The sequence below is a fragment of the Esox lucius genome, chromosome 1 (genome assembly GCF_011004845.1).
Source record: "Esox lucius isolate fEsoLuc1 chromosome 1, fEsoLuc1.pri, whole genome shotgun sequence".
In the NCBI taxonomy this organism is placed as follows: domain Eukaryota; kingdom Metazoa; phylum Chordata; class Actinopteri; order Esociformes; family Esocidae; genus Esox; species Esox lucius.
Genome location: NC_047569.1, coordinates 42,334,062 through 42,356,098, shown reverse-complemented (window position 1 = coordinate 42,356,098; position 22,037 = coordinate 42,334,062). Strand labels below are relative to the sequence as shown.

General features: G+C 41.1%; 1 protein-coding gene across 2 annotated transcripts in view; it reads right to left on the bottom strand.

Moving 5' to 3' along the window:
• Positions 1-12,022: 12,022 nt before the first annotated feature.
• cog6 (component of oligomeric golgi complex 6) overlaps positions 12,023-22,037 on the bottom strand; it is a 57,330-nt gene continuing 47,315 nt past the window's right edge. Inside the window, exons 19-20 of one of the 2 annotated variants that reach the window (XM_029120355.2) lie at positions 20,839-20,842; positions 12,023-12,598 (exon numbers count right to left, since the gene is read on the bottom strand). In XM_029120355.2, the coding sequence (XP_028976188.2) occupies positions 12,509-12,598; positions 20,839-20,842 (94 nt within the window). In that variant the 3' untranslated portion in view covers positions 12,023-12,508. The remainder of the gene's footprint in view (positions 12,599-20,838; positions 20,843-22,037) is intronic. The other variant, XM_029120346.2, reaches the window with a different exon arrangement.

Sequence of the window (22,037 nt, the reverse complement as noted above, 5' to 3'; positions counted from 1 at the left end):
AAAACATCAGATTCAACTAGTTCAACTAGTACTAGTTGAACTTGTAAATTCAACTAGTATTTAATCTGTCAAATTCTCCAAATCAAATTCTTCTCTAACTCAGCTTGTTCCTCTGGGACATACCTAACTCTGGTTATTCCTAAAGTTAAAAATTATTTTGCCTTTCATTCTTTTCAGTTCTTTCTTTCAGTTCTGCAACGAGCTGCAAAAGACTCTCAAATCTGACATCACTACTTACTCTTTCAAAAACAAATAGTCTGCTATTTGATCACTGCCCCTTTTCCTTCTACACATACAGTATTCTTCATGTCACATGGTAAGGAACTAATCACCCGTACACCAGTACATTTTGTATGTTTTACCTCATATGGGGTCATTTGGACTAGCTCATTGTTGACAGATCAGGTTTCCCTAACCCTAACCCTAACCCAGACTAGGTTTCAGGGAGAGGGTAGGGCTTTCTATCCCTGTTTCTTGTTTTACTAACTAAGAATAACAGCACTGTCAGAGTTCCATTCATGCGAGCAAAGGTTTTAGGACAATTCAACTTAAAGCAATGTATTTAGTTTCAGATCCTTAACAACAGATGTATATATAAAAAAACTTGTTCTATGGTTCCTCTTTTCTTTTTGATTCCAAATCACTTGCTTTTCTTTCATATGGCGTTCCCTAATCTTTGTTAGATTATATTTATTGACACCAAACGCAGACATGAAAGGCAAAAGCAAAGGATAGAACTGAGACTATACATTCACAGCTCTTGTTTGTGTGAACAATCAATGCACCTAGAAACTCCTGTTGAATTATAAACACCTGCGCCACATGCTAACACTTATTCGCACAAAAAATGGGGGGATGGAACTCTACTGTTATTCTTAGTTGGCAAATCCTATAAGTGTTACTGTTGAAACAGCCCGAATGGATAGGGGGCATTCTGTACTTTTGCTTCATAATTCAAATTTGTATTATATTTTCAGAGCAAAACTGACTGTACTGTCCCAATACTTATGGAAGGCATTGTATAAGTTCATGTTCTTCAAGCCCTTGACGTTTTGGCCATCATAGGGACATGCAGTTACAGCTGCTGTCATGATCTATGTTATTCAGTATTCAGGTTATGTCTGTTCATGCTTTATGTGGAATAGGGCTTGTTCTATCTCTGGACTAGAGCTATTTTATCTTTGTTCTTGTTCAACTGTTTTCTTTTATTTGTCCATTCAAGCTTAACATTGTTGGTCCAACAGTTGCCCTTTGAGCGTCAAAAGGGCTAGAAACCTTGATACTGAACCTTGATGTCTCACCACTCATATTACAGGGTCACTTCAACCTCCCAACATCCTTCATTTCATTCCACTACTTCTGTGGATGAATTTTTCTTCTACTTTTATGATTTATGTCCAGGGACCACTATGAATATACTTTTAAACTTGTTTTGTGTAATCCTTAATTATTTAAAAGTAATTATGGACAATGCATGTTTGCCTTCTTAAAGTGTCCACCCCAGTTCTCCTCTTTCCTCAGTATCCCCCAACCTTTCACCCAGGTCTCCTAACCCAAGTCAGAGCAGAGCAGCAAAAACCTGAATGGATATGGACTGGTCTAAGAAAAATACTATCATGTCACTATTACAGCAAATAAGGATTATTTTCAGAAATGACTCCTGAAAAACGGTATCCCAAACGTTGAGTCATTCCAGAAGGTTGGGGAGTGACTTATACAAAACTCCAATTGACATCACCATCCATAATTTACACACACATACAGTTCAAATTCCAGCCCAGACGGGTAAAGCAGGCTATTATGAGGGGTGTGTGTGTGTGTGTGTACTTGGTAATGAAGTATGCATGAAGGAGAGGTGCAGACAGAGAGACAGCCCTGCTATTTCAGGCTAGGGCAGAACTCCAGGAAAACCAGACCAATCTAGTTCACCCACACCCGTTTACACTGTCGTCGTTAGAGGTGTGACTGACTGACTGACTGACTGACTGACTGGCCGACTGACTGGCTGCATGGCTGAATGACTAATTGACTGGCATCTTTTTTTATGTGGAATTAATTATTTTTATTTAAAAAGGAATGATTGCATAGTATTTCCAAGCACGCATTTCTATATATAGTATTGTAAATAGACACATTTACAAATAAAAGTGATGGTTGAGAGAAAATGTTATCTACCAACATTATTTCCCCTGATCTGAAAACAACAATGTATGACTAAAGTTTGAAGTATTAAATATATCTTTATGCCACATCTTGGAATGGCAGGCCTGCCATGTCAGTGAGGCTCTCTCCTCTCATCTGGAGCAGGCCCACCTGCTTGTTGTTTTTGCTTTCAACTGTGTTCCATATCATTGTCCCTATTTAAATTCCTCCTTCCCTAATATTTACTTTAAGACATATTTATCTTCCCATTGTAACGTTTCTGTTTTCATGTGTAGTTTCTGATTTTGTTACTTCTCAGTTCTTTCATTGAAGGTCCTCTGTTCTTGGTCATTCAGAATGCAAGATGGGGGTGCCTGTACAATACATCGCGCGGCTCAGTTTCCACCCAGTTATCACATATTAGCAGTTATTTACTTTATAGTTCTACGCTTATTCACTCAGTACAGCCTAGCATACACTATATATCTGACAAGAACTCCTGGAAATTGGAGCACAATGCACAAGAAGAGTTTTAGATAACTTTCACCTCCCACTGGAGATTGTGAGGACGACACTATTCGCATTGCAGACTGGTGGTGCCCGGAGGCAGCTTCGAAATCGTAAACAAGGGTGTGGGAAACATGGAGGTATCCGGGGTTGGCTAATGCTAACCCCCCATCGGCCTTCACTACCTAGCCTCTTCCTCGCTAATGTACTGCTGCTATCCCAGCATTTCAGTTCAATTTGCCTGTTTGCACATTTAGAATTGCCATTGTGCTTGCATTCTTATAGTTGTTACACACACATGTTGACCTCAGGGCCTCACTGCTGCCATCTCTGCATCCAACTACAGTGGGGTTAACAAGTATTTGATACACTGGGTTAGGGTTAGGGTTAGGTTAATCACTGCCGATTTTGAAGGTTTTCCTACTTACAAAGCATGTAGAGATCTGTAATTTTTATCATAGGTACACTTCAACTGTGAGAGACGGAAATCCAGAAAATCACATTGTATCATTTTTAAATAATTAATTTGCATTTCATTGCATGACACAGGTATTTGATCACCTACCAACCAGTAAGAATTCGGGCTCTCACAGACCTGTTAGTTTTTCTTTAAGAAGCCCTTCTGTTCTCCACTCCTTACCTGTATTAACTGCACCTGTTTGAACTGGTTACCTGTATAAAAGTCACCTGTCTACACACTCAATCAAAGAGACAATTATTAGAAAATGGAAGAAGTTCAAGATGATGGTCAATCTCCCTTGGTCTGGGACTCCATGCAAGATTTCACCTCGTGGGGCACCAATGATCATGAGGAAGGTGAGGTATCAGCCCAGAACTACATGGCAGGACCTCGTCAATGACCTGAAGCGAAATTGGACCACAGTCTCAAAGAAAACCATTAGTAACACACTACGCTGTCATGGATTAAAATCCTGCAGTGCACGCAAGGTCCCCCTGCTCAAGCCAGGGCATGTCCAGGCCCGTCTGAAGTTTGCCAGTGACCATCTGGATGATCCAGAGGAGGAATTGGAGAAGGTCATGTGGTCTGATGAGACAAAAATAGAGTTTTTTGGTCAAAACTCCACTTGCCGTCTTTGGAGGAAGAAGAAGGATGGGTACAACTCCAAGAACACCATCCCAACCGTGAAGCATGGAGGTGGAAACATCATTCTTTGGGGATGCTTTCCTGCAAAGGGGACAGGACGACTGCACTGTACTGAGGGGAGGATGGATGGGGTGCCATATATTAAGTTCTGCTTTTCTGGTGTATGAAATACTTATGTCATGCAATAAAATGCTAATTAATTACTTAAAAATGTGATTTTCTGGATTTTGGTTTTAGATTTCGTCACTCACAGTTGAAGTGTACCTATGATAAAAATTATAGACTTGTACATGCTTTGTATGTGGGAAAACCTGCAAAATCGGCAGTGTATCAAATACTTGTTCTCCCCACTGTATCTTACTTGTCTTTCTTCTGCCAGTAGAAGAAAAATTGTTCAGGCAATTTTTGTCAGTACTATATGATAGTATTAGTACTGACAGTAGTAGTGGTGGTAGTTTTAATAGTATTAGTGGTAGTAGAAGTAGTAGGAGAATCTTTCTTTGCTTTGTATTTTTCTCTGAGAGGGAAATCATTGTTTTGGAACTTGGAGAAATGGCTGTCTATAAATAAAGGCCCAGATGAGAGCCATTAAGGTCCATGTATAGAGCTTTGCAAAAGGTATGCCACCTACAGCAGACAAGAAGACATTAGTTCATAATTCTTGCACTTATTCTGGCATTTAATATGATTGTTTAATATGACAATTTTGTTTGTACCTTGGTCAAAAGTATGTGTTCTCAGTTAAAGTGAAAATGTGTTATGGTCTGATGAAACCAAGGTTGAACATTTTGCCCATAATTCCAAAAGGTATGTTAGGCGCAGAAACAACACTGCACATCACCCAAAGAACATCATACCCACAGTGAAACATGGTGGTGGCAGCATCATGCTTTGAGGCTGTTTTTCTTCAGCTGGAACCGGGGCGTTAGTCTGGGTAGAGGGCATTATGAACAGTTCCAAATACCAGGCACTTTTGGCACAAAACCTTTAGGTGTCCGTTAGAAAGCTGAAGAAGAAGAGGAAGTTCACCATTTAGCACGACAATGACCCAAAGCACACATCCAAATCCACAAAAGCATGGCTTCACCAGAAGAAGATTAACGTTTTGGAATGGCCCAGCCAGAGCCCAAACCTGAATCCAATTGAACATCTCTGGGGTGATCTGAAGAGGGCTGTGCACAGGAGATGTCCTCGCAATCTGACAGATTTAGAGCGTTTTTGCAAAGAAGAGTGGGCAAATATTGCCACATCAAGATGTGCCATGCTAATAAACCCCTACCCAAAAAGAGTGCTGTAATAAAATCAAAAGGTTTTTTTACTTTTTTTTCCTCAAAGATTTCAGTTTATTTTTCAATTGAATTGTTCACGTTATATGTCACATTAAAGGTGGAAAAGGTTCTTACATGATTTATCTTTGTCTCATTGTTTTACATCACAGTAACCTGGCATTTTAACAGGGGTGTGTAGACTTTTTATATCCACTGTTTTATCATAGGTATATTCTGTATCTGGGCACCACATACCCACGGTCTTATTCACAACCATGACTATCCAAAATATACAATATTCGGGAACAGAAGTCACACATGCCTTTTCAGTAAAAAATCAAGTACCAACTATACATATTGATGTCATGTGTAGTACAACTACACATATTGATGTCAAGTGTAGTACAACTACATGTACTGATGTCAAGTGAAGTGCAATTACAGTATCACAGGAAACCTCAACCTAGGCAGCAGGTTGCTAAAGAACCTGTTTTAGGGCCCTGTTGTTGGTCTGTCTTAGGGCTCTGTTGTTGGTCTGTCTTAGGGCCCTGTTGCTGGTATGTCTTAGGGCTCTGTTGTTGGTCTGTCTTAGGGCTCTGTTGTTGGTCTATCTTAGGTCTCTGTTGTTGGTCTGTCTTAGGGCTCTGTTGTTGGTCTGTCTTAGGGCCCTGTTGCTGGTCTGTCTTAGGGACCTGTTGTTGGTCTGTCTTAGGGACCTGTTGTTGGTCTGTCTTAGGGACCTGTTGTTGGTCTGTCTTAGGGCCCTGTTGTTTGTCTGTCTTAGGGCCCTGTTGTTGGTCTGTCTTAGGGCCCTGTTGTTGGTCTGTCTTAGGGCCCTGTTGCTGGTCTGTCTTAGGGACCTGTTGTTGGTCTGTCTTAGGGCCCTGTTGTTGGTCTGTCTTAGGGCCCTGTTGTTGGTCTGTCTTAGGGCCCTGTTGTTGGTCTGTCTTAGGGCCCTGTTGTTGGTCTGTCTTAGGATCCATCGGTCCCTGATTTGATTTTGGCCGGTCAGTATCATGCAGGCCAGAGAACCATGTCCTGCTTAGGGGGGACTTTGGACAGGGACAGCAACGAGTCTTATGAAACTGGTAGTTGGGAGGTCTGTGCCAAGACCTCATGTCCTCCTACATTTAAACGGAGCAGGAAACAAGGAAAATGTGGAGAATGCATTCCTTAGATTTACAAGGATTTACAGTGGAGAATGAGAACTGACAATACTCTTGCGACACAATAATATAGCAGCGTAAAACCCTGGGGCTGAGACAGGGGATTCAGTGACACTGTGGCCCTATTCGGGGGAGGTCCCAGACAGGGCCCAACAGGCTGGAAGTGAATCCACCCACATTGACAAGCATCAAGCAAAGGGACACCAATCAACCGCAACCATCCTTAAATGAGGGCTGAGTATTGCCAGCAGAGTTCACCCGAATTGCACAATGGGCGCAACAGAGAGACAAGAACAAGCCAGTGACTCTGCCCCCGAATGGCATTGGAGATATGGCATCCCAGTGGCAATGAAAGCCCACCTGGAAACCTTCACTTGATCACCTTCAGCCCAACTGCTCACCTTCAAACCCCAGGGCCAGACTGCACTTAATCAAAGACCATGCTGAAGAGATGAGCATTTCTGACCTTAGTTAGCAAATCATTCCACAGTAGTGGAGCTCTATGAGAAAAGGCCCTGCCTCTGGCTGTTTGTTTAGAAACTCTAGGTACAATTAAAAGGCTTGCATCTTGCAATCGTAGGTTACGTGTAGGTACAGTGGGGAAAAAAAGTATTTAGTCTGCCACCAATTGTGCAAGTTCTCCCACTTAAAAAGATGAGAGAGGCCTGTAATTTTCATCATAGGTACACTTCAACTATGAGAGACAAAATGAGAAAATAAGATCCAGAAAATCACATTGTAGGATATTTTATGAATTTATTGGTAAATGATGGTGGAAAACAAGTATTTTGTTCATCTCAATACTTTGTTATATACCCTTTGTTGGCAATGACAGAGGTCAAACATTTTCTGTAAGTCTTCACAAGGCTTTCACACACTGTTGCTGGTATTTTGGCCCATTCCTCCATGCAGATCTCCTCTAGAGCACTGATGTTTTGGGGCTGTCACTGGGCAAACTCCCTCCAAAGATTTTCTATGGGGTTGAGATCTGGTGACTGGCTAGGCCACTTCAGGACCTTGAAATGCTTTTTACGAAGACACTCCTTCGTTGCCCGGAAGGTGTGTTTGGGATCATTGTCATGCTGAAAGACCCAGCCACGTTTCATCTTCAATGCCCTTGCTGATGGAAGGAGGTTTTCACTCAAAATCTCACGATACATGGCCCCATTCATTCTTTCCTTTACACGGATCGTCCTGGTGCCTTTGCAGAAAAACCGCCCCAAAGCATGATGTTTCCACCCCCATGCTTCACAGTAGGTATGGTGTTCTTTGGATGCAACTCAGCATTCTTTCTCCTCCAAACATGACGAGTTGAGTTTTTACCATCTGACATTCTCCCAATCCTCTTCTGGATCATCCAAATGCTCTCTAGCAAACCTCAGACGGGCCTGGACATGTACTGGCTTAAACAGGGGGACACGTCTGGCACTGCAGTCCCTGGCAGCGTAGTGTGTTACTGATGGTAGCCTTTGTTACTTTGGCCCCAACTCTCTGCAGGTCATTCACTATGTCCCCCCATGTGGTTCTGGAATTTTTGCTCACCGTTCTTGTGATCATTTTGACCCCACAGCGTGAGATCTTGCGTGGAGCCCCGGATCGAGGGAGATTATCAGTGGTCTTGTATGTCTTCCATTTATTATCGCTCCCACAGGTGATTTCTTCACACCAAGCTGCTTACCTATTGCAGATTCAGTCTTCCCAGCCTGGTGCTCTTTTGTCTTGGCCATAGTGGAGTTTGGAGTGTGACTGTTTGAGGTTGTGGACAGGTGTCTTTTATACTGATAACAAGTTCAAACCGGTGCCATTAATACAGGTAACGAGTGGAGGACAGAGGAGCCTCTTAAAGAAGTTGTTACAGGTCTGTGAGAGCCAGAAATCTTGCTTGTTTGTAGGTCACCAAATACTTATTTTACAGAGGAATTTACCAATCAATTCATAAAAAATCCTACAATGTAATTTTCTGGAATCTTTTTTCTCTCATAGTTGAAGTGTACGTATGATGAAAATTACAAGCCTCTCTCATCTTTTTAAGTAGGAGAACTTGCACAATTGGTGGCTGACTAAATATTTTTGCCCCACTGTATGTATTGCTGGATCATTTCAGTGAAGTAAGTATGAGCAAGTCCATTTATTGCTTTACAGGTTAACAATAATACCTTAAAATCAGCCCTAACCCAAACAGGCAACCAGTTTAAAGAGAATAGTACAGCCATGTTCAGCACTAATCTAAGTTTATTTATTGATTCATCAGGGTAACCGGAGAGAAGAGCTTTGCAGTTTTTCTGCATCAGTCTTTGATAGAGAGTTTCAGATTTTTGCAATGTTCCGAAGATGGAAAAAAACAGTTTTTGAGTCATATTTTATATGTTCATCAAAGGAGAGGTCAGAGTTGAGGGTAACGCTGAGGTTTTTTTTGGGATACGACCATACAACCGTTGTGGTTCACAATGAGATCTGTCAACAAAGCTCTTTGTTTCTTGGGTCCTAAAACAAGCATTTCTGTTTTTCAAAAAGCAAGAAGTTCTGTCATCCACTTCCTAATATCTGAAACGCATGCTTCCAAAGTAGCTAATTTTGGGGATTCTCCATGTTTCATTGAAATATACAACTGTGTGTCATCAGCATAACAGTGAAAATTGACATTGTGATTCCGGAGGCAGCATATATATTTGAGAACAATAATGTGCCCAAAACCGATCCCAGAGGAACACCAAAACATACCTTTGATTCAACAGAGGATATGCCATCCACACATACGAACAGATATCTTTCAGATAAATAAGATTTAAACAAGGAAAAACATGTCCACGTAGTCCAATGTGGGTGTCCAGTCTCTCTAAGAGAAGGGAGGGATCAATAAGGTCATGGGGTGGCAGGACGGATGCAGAATCTAAGGCTATTAGAAGGTCATTTGTGACCTTCATGAATGCAGTCTCAGTGATGATGGGGTCTGAAACCGGACTGGAGCATTTCATAAATGTTATTTGTCTTAAGGAAGGCATTCAGTTGTTGGGAAACTCATTTTTCTAAGTTTTTTGAGAGGAATGGGATATTTGGCTATAATTGTTTGATGTTTCAGAAGAGGCTTCGTTTCCGCTATTTTTAGTGAGTTTGGTACACATCTGGAAGATAGGGAGCAATTAATTATGTTCAACATTGGCTGACCTAGCACCAGTAATAGCTCTTTTAGTAATTTGGTTGGAATCGGGTCGAGTTGACAGTTTGTGGGTTTAGAACTCATTACTAATTTAGTGAACGTGTCGAGTGAAACAGGATAAAATAATTCAAGTGTCCCCATTGACACCAGGTCAGAGAGGTTCAGGACATTCTCAGGACAACTGAGATTTCTGGGAATATACTTATTTAAAGAGGAGTCAGTTATTTGTTTTCTAATGGTGATCTTTTCATTAAAGAAGTTCATGTATTCATTACTGCTGAAGTGAAGATCCACTTCACTTATTGAACATTGCTTTTTTGTTTAACTTTGCAACTGTATCAAAGAGAAAGTTTTGGTTCACAATCAGGTTGGAGAAATAAGCTGATCAATTAGATGTGAGTGATTTTCTGTATTGTAGTGTACTGTCTATCCAGGCCAGTCTGAATACTTCCAACTTGGTGGAGTGCCACTTTGGCTCAAACTTTCCTGATGAGAGCTACTTCTCGCCAGGATTATCTCAAACAGAACTATTAAAAATGAAGACAGGGTGGTCATGGGGAGATCCTCAGGAGCAGGACTTTCGCAGAGTCAAGGCAATGCTAGTGTCCACACAAATGTTAGCATACTATGATGCCAACAAGCCTACGGGAGTCAATGTAGATGCAAGTAGCTTCGGCCTAGGAACTGTGCTTTTACAGGGCCAGGGGAGTGGGGAGCTGCAGCCCACAGTGTTTTGCTCACACACACTATCTGAGACTGAGAAAAGACACGCTTCAATCAAAAAAAGAGTGCCTAGCTGGAGTATGGGCATTTGAGCATTTCGTCTGGTATCTACAGAGCATGGGCAGCTTTGTTTTGCAGACAGATCATAAGCCTCTAGCCCAATTGATCAACATACAGTTCTGGAACAAATTACTTAATTTTAACCCTTCTGTTCCTCACTCAAAACCTTCCTTTTCAACTTTTTTGGAAAGGAAAGCAAAAGGAGCAGTGGTCTCCTAATTTTTTACAGAGCTGTATGAGACCTGGACAAAGCACCACTCAGATGTCAATGATTGCTTAGGCAACTCATGCGTTTTAATGGAAAAGCAGTGCATATTCTAGGGAGGCAGTTAGTGGTGGCTGACACTAGAAACCCGTCAACAGAAACTACATCAGAGACTGAGGCTGGACAACATCAGACAAGCCAACCGGGACGATGCAGACCTCCAAATGTTTATCCGTTTCATTCAAATAGGCTGCCCTCAGAAGGTGGCACAGCTACCATATTCACCACAGTGATACCACATGACTAGGGGACATCTGTCTGAGCTGGTCTTGTATCAAGACAGGACTTTTATCCCAGCCTCAGAAAGAGAATCTGTTTTACAGCAGATACACAAAGGGCACATGGGACTAAGTCAGGGAACGTGCCAAGATGTCTGTGTGGTGGCCGCACATCAGCACCCACATCGTATCAATTTTGTTCAGAGAACCAACCAACTCAAGAAACCCTTATCATCACACCTTTACCTGAAGCTCTGTGGCAGAAGGTAGCAGCTGACCAGTGTGAACTGGAGGGGGTAAGAAATACCATATAGTAGTGCACCACTATTCCAGGGTTATTAAACTGCCTACCTACCACTACCACATGTCTGCAGGTTATTAAGCACCTAAAGAGCATGTTTGTAAGATGGGGAATACAGAGGGGGCTTTTAAGTGACAACGCTACCCAGTTTGTCAGTGCTGAGTTTAGTGAGTTCAAAAAGAAGTATGGTTTCATACATACCACCTCCCCATTATCCACAGGCAAACGGTTTGGTAGAGGGCTGTCGTGAACACCATGTTATTTTTTAATGCAAATGTATTTGTGTAACACAGTCCACAGAGAACAGTCATGATAGCCAGAGAGGACTTTACTGAGATAGAAATGTCCTCATCATTACGAATGCCAGGCTGCATAGCAGTTATACCTACTTTAACAAGCTCTCTGATCAGGTCCTCCATCAGGGTGACCAACAGTGACATTACAATAAGTACTGGGTTCTGGATTTGTCCCATAGTACGAGTACCAGGAACAAAATGGTAAATCAAGCTTTTCTCGAAACAAGTTGGAAGAGCAAAAAAATCTTTGTTCAGAAAAGCCTTCAACGCTGTTCTTTCAGTGACGTTCCACCCTCAGTTGTAATATAACTGATGCTAAGCGGCATTAGCGCCCACATCTTCAGGCCAGGGCAACCAAGAGATCAAAAGCAGTTATTATCAGGGCATGTCAGTACCAGACATGGATAAAACCCCAGTTGAAACAAATATCTACTTATGACAGACTGAATCTTCCCTGGAAATCTGAAATAACACAATTCAAGTTGCCAATTTAGTGCAAAATATAGCATATGTTGACAAAAATTATGACCTAATGAACTAAGTCGTTAGCAGTAAACTCTTGTCAGTCTTTTTCAGGTTAAACACGGACACACACACCACCACCCTGAAACACCAACCTGCCCACTAAACCAGATCCACTAAAATACACACAAACACCCACCCCCGGAACCCACTGACCAACTCCCACGGACAACCAGAGCTTGGGTTGAGTCCCAAGAAAGCGGCAGTGTCTTGTGCAATGTATCCTTTTCTCAAATAGGCTGCAACCATAACATTAATTAATGAAGAAATAAAGATGAATCACACAAGCATCTGAAACACACAGTATTTTATTACAGAGACATGTTTTCAGATCTGTTGGCAGTTATATTAGGGAAAAAAAGAGAGGGAGGGAGATTTAGACAGAGAGGGACTTTGAAAGAGGTAGGGGGTGGGGTAACCAGCAATGGAAGTGTTTCTCTTGGGTGAGCAGGAAAATAAAGTGCTTTATCATTGTGAGCTATTCTGCCTCTCTCTCCTGGCAAGGTCTGAGATTTCATATTGTGATACAACATGATATAAAATTCAACAGACCAAGAGCTTAACACAAACACGCCTGTGTTTTTGGCCCATTGATCCACCTTACACCCAGTGACCCCAAGTGTGTTTATTTACACACACATACGCTTTCCAACAACTACTAAATATAACAGTTACATTCTGCCTTACATGAGCCTTTCTTCCTGTTAGTCAACAGTTGTGTTAGGACAGCAGTGCCTGGACCTGTTGCGGAGAGCGTGGTACCAGGTTGTCAGGTTCTTTATAGCTGTTGGCTGGGCTGGTCACAGCAGTGTAGACTTCCCCATATGCTCTGCACACCAGCTCTGTAGACTGACAGAAGATCTGCTCCCTGCGGAGTGGAGTTAGAGAGAAGACAGGTAATGTATGTTGTGTGTGGCAGGAGTCAAATATATATCAATACCACTCCCACAGGAGCTATACTGAAATGAGTCTTCACTCTGATTGGTGTAGTTTTGGTGATATCATGGACTGAGCTCTGGTTGGCTGGTTTACTGTGTAGCTCTGTTCGGAGCTGGAGCACATGCAGGGTGCACACCGCCCTCTACAGCTACTACAGCTACTACTACAGTTACTACTACAGCTTCTACACAGCAACTACAGCTAAGTTTACTGACAGGACAACAGTCAGCTGAAAACTGCAGATAGAAAAATGGAGGGGGAGACAGAGAGGGATAGAGGCAAATTCAAAGAAAGCGGAGGAGAGACTGGTAGAGAAAGAGCAAGTGGATTAATGGCATCCCTGAGGGTTCTAAAACCTGCAATCTCATCAAACTAAAACCCCCAAAATATAATTAGATATTTAAGCAACAAGGAACAAGAGCTGTAATTTAGGGACAATATACAAGGGCTAAGAGGAGTGTGTGGGGTAACAAAAAATAACAAAAATTATGAAACAGCAAGTACAGTATGACTGATTCAGACTGATGGAACAGCCAGTACAGTTATGTGACTGATGAAACAGCCAGTACAATATGTGACTGATTTTGACTGATGAAACCGACAGTACAGTATGTGACTGATTCAGACTGATGGAACAGCCAGTAAAATATGTGACTGGTTCAGACTGATGGAACAGCCAGTATATATTTGACTGAACCCAACTGATCCCTCTACAACCTATACCTCTATATAGGCTCTAACTACCAGCGCGTCAATCAAAATTATTTATAAAGGCCTTTTTACAACAGTAGTTGTCACAAAGGGCTTTTTCAAAACACCCAGCCTGAAACCCAAAGGAGCAAACAACAACAATGTTCAATTTCAGTGGCTAGGAAAAATATACATTATATTTATATTTGGTATTTCCATGAATGTGAGCACATAACAGTTTTACTTACTAAAACATGTTCTGAGGGCAGAAAGAAATTGATTGGTTCAGGCCAACACACGATCAAAATGGAGAGGAGGCAGTGCTTATGAACATTTCAAGATGGTTTAAAAAAAAAAAAGGAAATGATATCTAGACCAAAAATTCACCACTAAATGTTAGCGTAATCAAGTAATTTAGCACATACTTCTTTATAACAAACAAGCAAACTTACTCTTTCACTGATGTTAGCAGAACTGCACTCATCTTAATGTAAGTGTTCATGAGCACTGCTGCCTCTCCATTTCAGTTGGATGTTGGCCTGTACCATCACATTTCTTTCTGCCCTCAGAACATGTTTGAGTAAGTAAAACTGGTATATGCGAATGGCACCCAATAATAATAATATACAGTTGTGCCCAAAAGTTAGCATACCCTTTGAGAATTGGTAATATATGTACCATTTGTAAAGAAATCATGAGTGAGCAGGCAAAACACATGTCTTATTTTTTATGGGATTCACATTCAACTGTAGGTCATAACAGAATGGCACAATCATAAAACATGGCAACAAAGAAAAAATTCAACTGAATCCTGTTCAAAAGTCTGCATACCCATAGTTCTTAATACTGTGTATTGCCCCATTTAGCATCAATGACAGTGTGCAGTCTTTTGTAATTGTTGTCTATGAGGCCCCATATTCTTGCAGGTGGTATAGCTGCCCATTCGTCTTGGCAAAATGCTTCCAGGTCGTGCAAAGTCTTTGGTCGTCTTTCATGAACCGCACGTTTGAGATCTCCCCAGAGTGGCTCGATGATATTAAGGTCAGGAGACTGTGATGGCCACTCCAGAACCTTCATCTTTTTCTGCTGTAACCACTGGAGGGTCAACTTGGCCATGTGCTTAGGGTCATTGTCATGCTAGAAAGTCCAAGAGCATCCCATGTGCCGCATTCGTGCAGAAGAATGCAAATTGTCTGCCAATATTTTCTGATAACATGCTGCATTCATCTTGCCATGAATTTTCACAAGATTCCCCATGCCTTTAGAGCTCACACACCTCCAAAACATCAGTGAGCCACCACCATGCTTCACAGTGGGGATGGTATTATGTTCACTATTGGTCTTGTTGACCCCTCTCCAAACAGCAATTATGGCTGTGACCATAAAGCCCTATTTTGGTCTCTTCACTCCAAATTACAGTGTGCCTGAGGCTGTGAGGCGTGTCAAGGTCTTGTCGGGCATATTGTAACTGGGCTTTTTTGCGGCATTGGCGCAGTAAAGGCTTCTTTCTGGCAACTTGACCATGCAGCTCATTTTTGTTCAAGTATTGTCGAATTGTGCTCCTTGAAACAACCACACCGTCTTTTTCCAGAGCAGCCTGTATTTCTCCTGAGGTTACCTGTGGGTTTTTCTTTGTATCCCGAACAATTCTTCTGGTAGTTTTGGCTGAAATCTTCCTTGGTCAACCTGAACATGCCTTGGTATCAAGATATCCCCGAATTCTACACTTCTTTAATAAGTGATTGAACAGTACTGACGACTGGATATATTTTTTTATATCCTTTTCCATCTTTATAAAGTTCCATTACCTTGTTACGTAGGTCTTTTGACAGTTATTTTCTGCTCCCCATGGCTCAGTATCTAGCCTGCTCAATGCATCCATGTGAGAGCTAACAAACTCATTGACTATTTATACACAGACATTAATTGCAATTTAAAAAGCCACAGGTTTGGGAAATTCACATTAATTGCCATTTTCACCTGTGTGTCACCTTGTGTGTCTGTAACAAGGCCAAAGGGTAAGGCCAAGGGTATGTAAACTTTTGATCACGGTCATTTGGGTGATTTCTGGATTTTAATAGGAGCCGAACAACTACAGTGGGGAGAACAAGTATTTGATACACTGCCGATTTTGCAGGTTTTCCCACTTACAAAGCATGTAAAAGTCTGTAATTGTTATCATAGGTACTCTTCAACTGTGAGTGACAGAGTCTAAAACAAAAATCCAGAAAATTACATGATTTTTAAGTAATTAATTTGCATTTTATTGCATGACATAAGTATTTGATACATCAGAAAAGCAGAACTTAATATTTGGTACAGAAACCTTTGTTTTCCATTAAAGAGATCATACGTTTCCTGTAGTTCTTGACCAGGTTTGCACACACTGCAGCAGGGATTTTGGCCCACTCCATACAGACTTTCTCCAGATCCTTCAGGTTTCGGGGCTGTCGCTGGGCAATACGGACTTTCAGCTCCCTCCAAAGATTTTCTATTGGGTTCAGGCCTGGAGACTGGCTAGGCCACTCCAGGACCTTGAGATGCTTCTTACGGAGCCACTCCTTAGTTGCCCTGGCTGTGTGTTTCAGGTCGTTGTCACACTGGAAGACCCAGCCACAAACCATCTTCAATGCTCTTACTGAGGGAAACAGGTTGTTGGCCAAGATCTCACGATACATGGCCCCATCCATCCTCCCCTCAATACGGTTCGGTCGTCCTGTCCCCTTTACAGAAAAGCATCCCAGCCTTGTGCAGGTCTACAATTTTATCCCTGATGTCCTTACACAGCTGTCTGGTCTCTGGTCTTGGCCATTGTGGAGAGGTTGGAGTCTGTTTGATTGAGTGTGTGGACAGGTGTCTTTTATACAGGTAACGAGTTCAAACAGATGCCGTTAATACAGGTAATGAGTGGAGAACAGGAGGGCTTCTTAAAGAAAAACTAACAGGTCTGTGAGAGCCAGAATTCTTACTGGTTGGTAGGTGATCAAATACTTATGTGATGCAATAAAACATAAATTAATTATTTAAAAATCATACAATGTGATTTTCTGGATTTTTGTTTTAGATTCCGTCTCTTACAGTTGAAGTGTACCTCTACATGCTTTGTAAGTTGGAAAACCTGCAAAATCGGCAGTGTATCAAATACTTGTTAACCCCACTGATTGTGATAATAAATGGCTATCACTATCCTTAAATAAAAGAATGTTTTTTGCATGATCAGGCATATTTTCAAAATCAATGCCAAAATGTCACAATTTCTGCCAGGATATGCAAACGTATGAGCACACCTGTATAAATGTATGATTATTATTGGTGTTTAGAGTTATTTTATAGGTGTTTGTTGTTGTAAAAGATGCTATGAGTCTCACTTGTAAGTTGCTTTGGAAAAAACAAAGGATTTGCTAAATACTTAATGTAATTGTCATTTTTTATATTTTAGTTGATAATAAGTTGATATAAACGCACATTATATACATTTTACAATACATAAGCTATAACAAAGCTTCAGATTATTATGATGGAAAAAAAATACAAATAAAATATACCCTGGTTATATTTCAAGAAAAAATAAAAGGAAGCAAAAGAGGTGATATTAAGGAAAAAAGTCCCAGTAATTTCAAAATTCTTCCATAATCAATGTGAAGATCTGACACAAGGATAGGTTTTACATGCAGGGGGGAGGGACTTGGTGTGTGTGAACATGGTGTTAATTTGGCGGGGGGGGGGGGGGCTCCAAAGACACAAAGACAGGGGCCTCCTAGAATGTAGATCCTTGGGAAAAGATGGAGCGAGTGGGAAGGAGGATGGAAGGAAAACATACAGTAGATAGAAAGACAGAGGGGTCAGGCAGTGCTCCATTCCAGGAAGAGATAGAGTTGTTTTTCCTATCTAACTGTGAGAAATATCTAGACCTAAGAGAAGCTTTCTTTCCCAGCTTTCTTGCCCGAAATGATCAGTCAATAAAAAGAAAACATTTAATAGCTATTGGAGGAAAAAAATTAAATTCAATCCTGGCAAATACTGTGTTGGCCAAAATCTGAGGAACAGACAGTGAAAAGTTAAACAAAGCAACAGTAGATCTTTAGGCCATTCTCTTTTGGTTTTCTTTTCATGCCTTGAGACTTCAGAAAAATAACACCTTGATTTGATTATATTCAATTTTCTATGGTTTATAGTAGTTGCTGTTAATTAGTTAGAATAATAAACACTTCTGACAACTTTTATTATTATAGACAAGTGAATGGGTGTGTCCACACTTTCGCCTGGTACTACATATAATCTGACATTTAAAGTTACCTACATGTCCATGTCAATAAAGTGTACTGAATTGAGAGAGGGGAAGGAAAGGAAGACTGTAGAGTGGGAGAGATGTGTGTGTGTGACATAAATACATGTGTGTTTATGTGTGTTTCCTTGAATAGAGACCATTATTAACCTGAGGTACACAGAGTACTGCAGCTCCTCAGGCCCGGAGCCTGCAATTCCCAGTAATGTGACTCACTCACACACACACTCACACTCACACTCACACACACACAGCTTCAGAAAGAAACACTACACAAGCACCTCACTCAAAAGATTTTCAAGCTGTAGAATATTTCAAGGAAATTTAAATTTGCCCCTTACATTTTTTGCTAATTCAAACTTCGCTTTTATTATTATTGCTATTAAAGACCATCTGCAGAACATTAGTTTTATTTAGAGAGTAAATTAAAGAGGCAAATTTCATGGTCCTTTAAATATTCTACAGCTTGAAAACACTTTTGAGTGAGGTGCTTGTGTAGTTTGTCTTTCTGAAGCTGTCTGTCTGTGTGTGTGTGTGTGTGTGTGTGTGTGAGTCACATTACTGGGAATTGCAGGCTCTGGGCTTGAGGAGCTGCAGTACTCTGTGTACCTCAGGTTAATAATGGTCTCTATTCAAGGAAACACACATAAACACACATGTAGTAATGTCTCTCTCACACACACACACAAGTTTGTATGGCTATCCTCATGGGGATCAGAACATAGAAATTGCATGCTCCCTTGCCCTAATCTTAACCCTAAACCTAACCATAACCCTAACCTAACCCTAACCTCATTAAAGTAACATTTATGTCTAAACTTTACCTAGATGTAATGCATAACCTTAACCCTAAACTTAACAAACAACGCCTGGACCTTAAAGAAACCCCAAACTTGGAATAAATGAATTCCAAGTTTGACCCTAAACCTAAACCCTGAGCCAGAAATTGAGGACGGCAAAAGGTCCCCATGAGTCAAATTTTTTCTAGTTTTACCATACTCATTGGGACATTTGGTCCCCATGACTTTAGTTAGATCCAAAACACACACACATACACGCGCACACAACTTCAGAAAGACACTACACAAGCACCTCACTCAATTGTTTTTTCAAGCTATAGAATATTTTAAGGACCATGCAATTTGCCTCTTAAGTTTGCCTCTTAAAACCTGCCAGCACATCACTGGTGCCCAGCTTCCAGCCATTGCAGACATCCAGTGGAAGCGGTATCTGCACAGGGCACACAGGATCATCAGGGACCCTTCACATCCATGCCACAAACTGTTTGCCCTCCTACCATCAGGCAGGTGGGTACAGGTCTCTTCGTTCCCACACCAGCAGGCTCAGGAACAGTTTCTTTCCATCTACTCTAACCCTGCCGAAATCAAAGACCCAGAGAACTCTGTGAACTCCATGACCCATCACTTACCACACCTCTGAGCCTCTCAGGGACCTTGTTGCACTACTCCCTTTCTACTACTCTGACACTGCCTTGCAAAGTCTGATAATGAAAGTTTCCAGTTGTTACAGGTACGTGTCCACCTCGGGAACCTCACTGCTGCTATCCCTGCATTTCAGTTGCACTTGCACCTTGTACATTCAATTTGCCTCTTTGCACACTTAAATTAAAAAACTTAATTTATTTAAAACTTAAATTACCATTGTGCTTGCATTTTAACAGTTGTCACATACATGTCTACCTCGATGACCTTAGTGCTACTATCTCTGCATCACGGTTGCTCATGCTACCCTACTACAGTACTACTTCATTTGCACATCTACAATGCCATTCAGAAATTGCCATCTGTACCCGAACAACTGTTATCCCACTTGTAACATTCACTATACCTATAACTTGTCAACTTTCTGCCCTCCCCTATTTGCCTTAATTGTACATTTAGTATTGCCATTTGTACTTTATTTGCCTTCATTGCTCATCTACACATTCCACTTGTAATGTACATATATTTAATACTTGTAAATACTAGTAATTCTTCTGCTATCTATTAAGCACTGGTCAGATGCTTACTGTATTTCGTTGTACTGTACTTGTACTGTTCAGTGACAAAGTTGAATCTAATCTTGAATCTAAAATTAAAGGCCCTCTGCAGAACATATGATTTATTAAAGGCCCCTCCTATTAAACATTAGTTGTATTTAAGGCCTTCCTACAGAACATTAGTTGTATTAAAGGCCCTTCCTACAGAACATTTGTTTTATTAAAGGCCCTTCCTACAGAACATTAGTTTTATTAAAGGCTCTTCCTACAGAACATTAGTTTTATTAAAGGCTCTTCCTACAGAACATTAGTTTTATTAAAGGCCCTTCCTACAGAACATTAGTTTTATTAAAGGCCCTTCCTACAGAACATTAGTTTTATTAAAGGCCCTCCTACAGAACATTAGTTTTATTAAAGGCCCTTCCTACAGAACATTAGTTTTATTAAAGGCCCTTCCTGCAGAACATTAGTTTTATTAAAGGCCCTTCCTACAGAACATTAGTTTTATTAAAGGCCTTCCTACAGAACCTTAGTTTTATTAAAGGCCCTTACTACAGAACATTAGTTTTATTAAAGGCCCTTCCTACAGAACATTAGTTTTATTAAAGGCCCTCCTACAGAACATTAGTTTTATTAAAGGCCCTCCTACAGAACATTAGTTTTATTAAAGGCCCTTCCTACAGAACATTAGTTTTATTAAAGGGCTTCCTACATAACAATAGTTTTATTTAAGGCCTTCCTGCAGAACATTAGTTATAGTAAAGGCCTTCCTGCAGAATATGAGTTGGGTACTTTGTCTCCACTGCTCACCACAACTGAAAATCCTCCTTGTTTATTTTTCTGTAATCTATTCCTGATCAGGTTTTGTAAGAGATGGAGCTACTTATCTTTGCTTATGATAGTCAAACCATGTGCAGGTTTTTTTGAGGATGAGGTCAGTGCTGACTTGGCTTTTCACATAAAGTGTTCCAGTATACCTGCCTATACAATTTGAACTCATTTTGGTCACTTGCATTTGCTGTTGTTGTTTTTTAAATAAGGCCAACAACATGTCCTATAGAGGTCCTTGAAAATGCTTGCAATGTACATTTAGACATCTGTATCAACCCTGTGTGAAGTACCACTTTAGAAAGGACTGCATCAGGACAGTTCCACTTGGCTCCTGGAGGGACAAAAACTTCTGTTTCCCACATACCTGACTAGAAGGAGAGGAGAAAAACACAAGTGTTTTGGCCCCACAGGACCACAGTTGAATAGCCTTGGCCTACAGCATTAAAGATGTAGTGTAATTAGAATATGCGGCCTGGCACAACACTTGACCAATTATAGCACCTCTGAATTACAAACGGTACATTGAAATGCATTCTGTTTGATGTATTTTTAACAGTAAACCTCAAAATGAATTACTGTTTATAGGGGTGAAGTTGGTTTCATTTTTGCACACAATGTCAGTTACTGTAGGAGAAGGTATGTACCATCCATGCACGCAATGTCAGTTACTGTAGGAGAAGGTATGTACCATCCATGCACATGGTGTCGGTTACTGTAGGAGTAGGTATGTACCATCCATGCACACAATGTCAGTTACTGTAGGAGAAGGTATGTACAATCCATGCACACGGTCAGTTACTGTAGGAGTAGGTATGTACCATCCATGCACACAGTGTCAGTTACTGTAGGAGTAGGTATGTACCATCTATGCACACAATGTCAGTTACTGTAAAAGTAGGTAGGTGCCATCCATGCACACACTGTCAGTTACTGTAGGAGAAGGTATGTACCATCCATGCACATGGTGTCAGTTACTGTAGGAGTAGGTATGTACAATCCATGCACACAATGTCAGTTACTGTAGGAGAAGGTATGTACCATCCATGCACGCAATGTCAGTTACTGTAGGAGAAGGTATGTACCATCCATGCACATGGTGTTGGTTACTGTAGGAGTAGGTATGTAGCATCCATGCACACAATGTCAGTTACTGTAGGAGTAGGTATGTACCATCCATGCACACAATGTCAGTTACTGTAGGAGTAGGTATGTACAATCCATGCACACGGTCAGTTACTGTAGGAGTAGGTATGTACCATCCATGCACACAGTGTCAGTTACTGTAGGAGAAGGTATGTACAATCCATGCACACGGTCAGTTACTGTAGGAGTAGGTATGTACCATCCATGCACACGGCCAGTTACTGTAGGAGTAGGTATGTACCATCCATGCACACAATGTCAGTTACTGTAGGAGTAGGTATGTACCATCCATGCACACGGCCAGTTACTGTAGGAGTAGGTATGTACCATCCATGCACACGGCCAGTTACTGTAGGAGTAGGTATGTACCATCCATGCACACAATGTCAGTTACTGTAGGAGTAGGTATGTACAATCCAT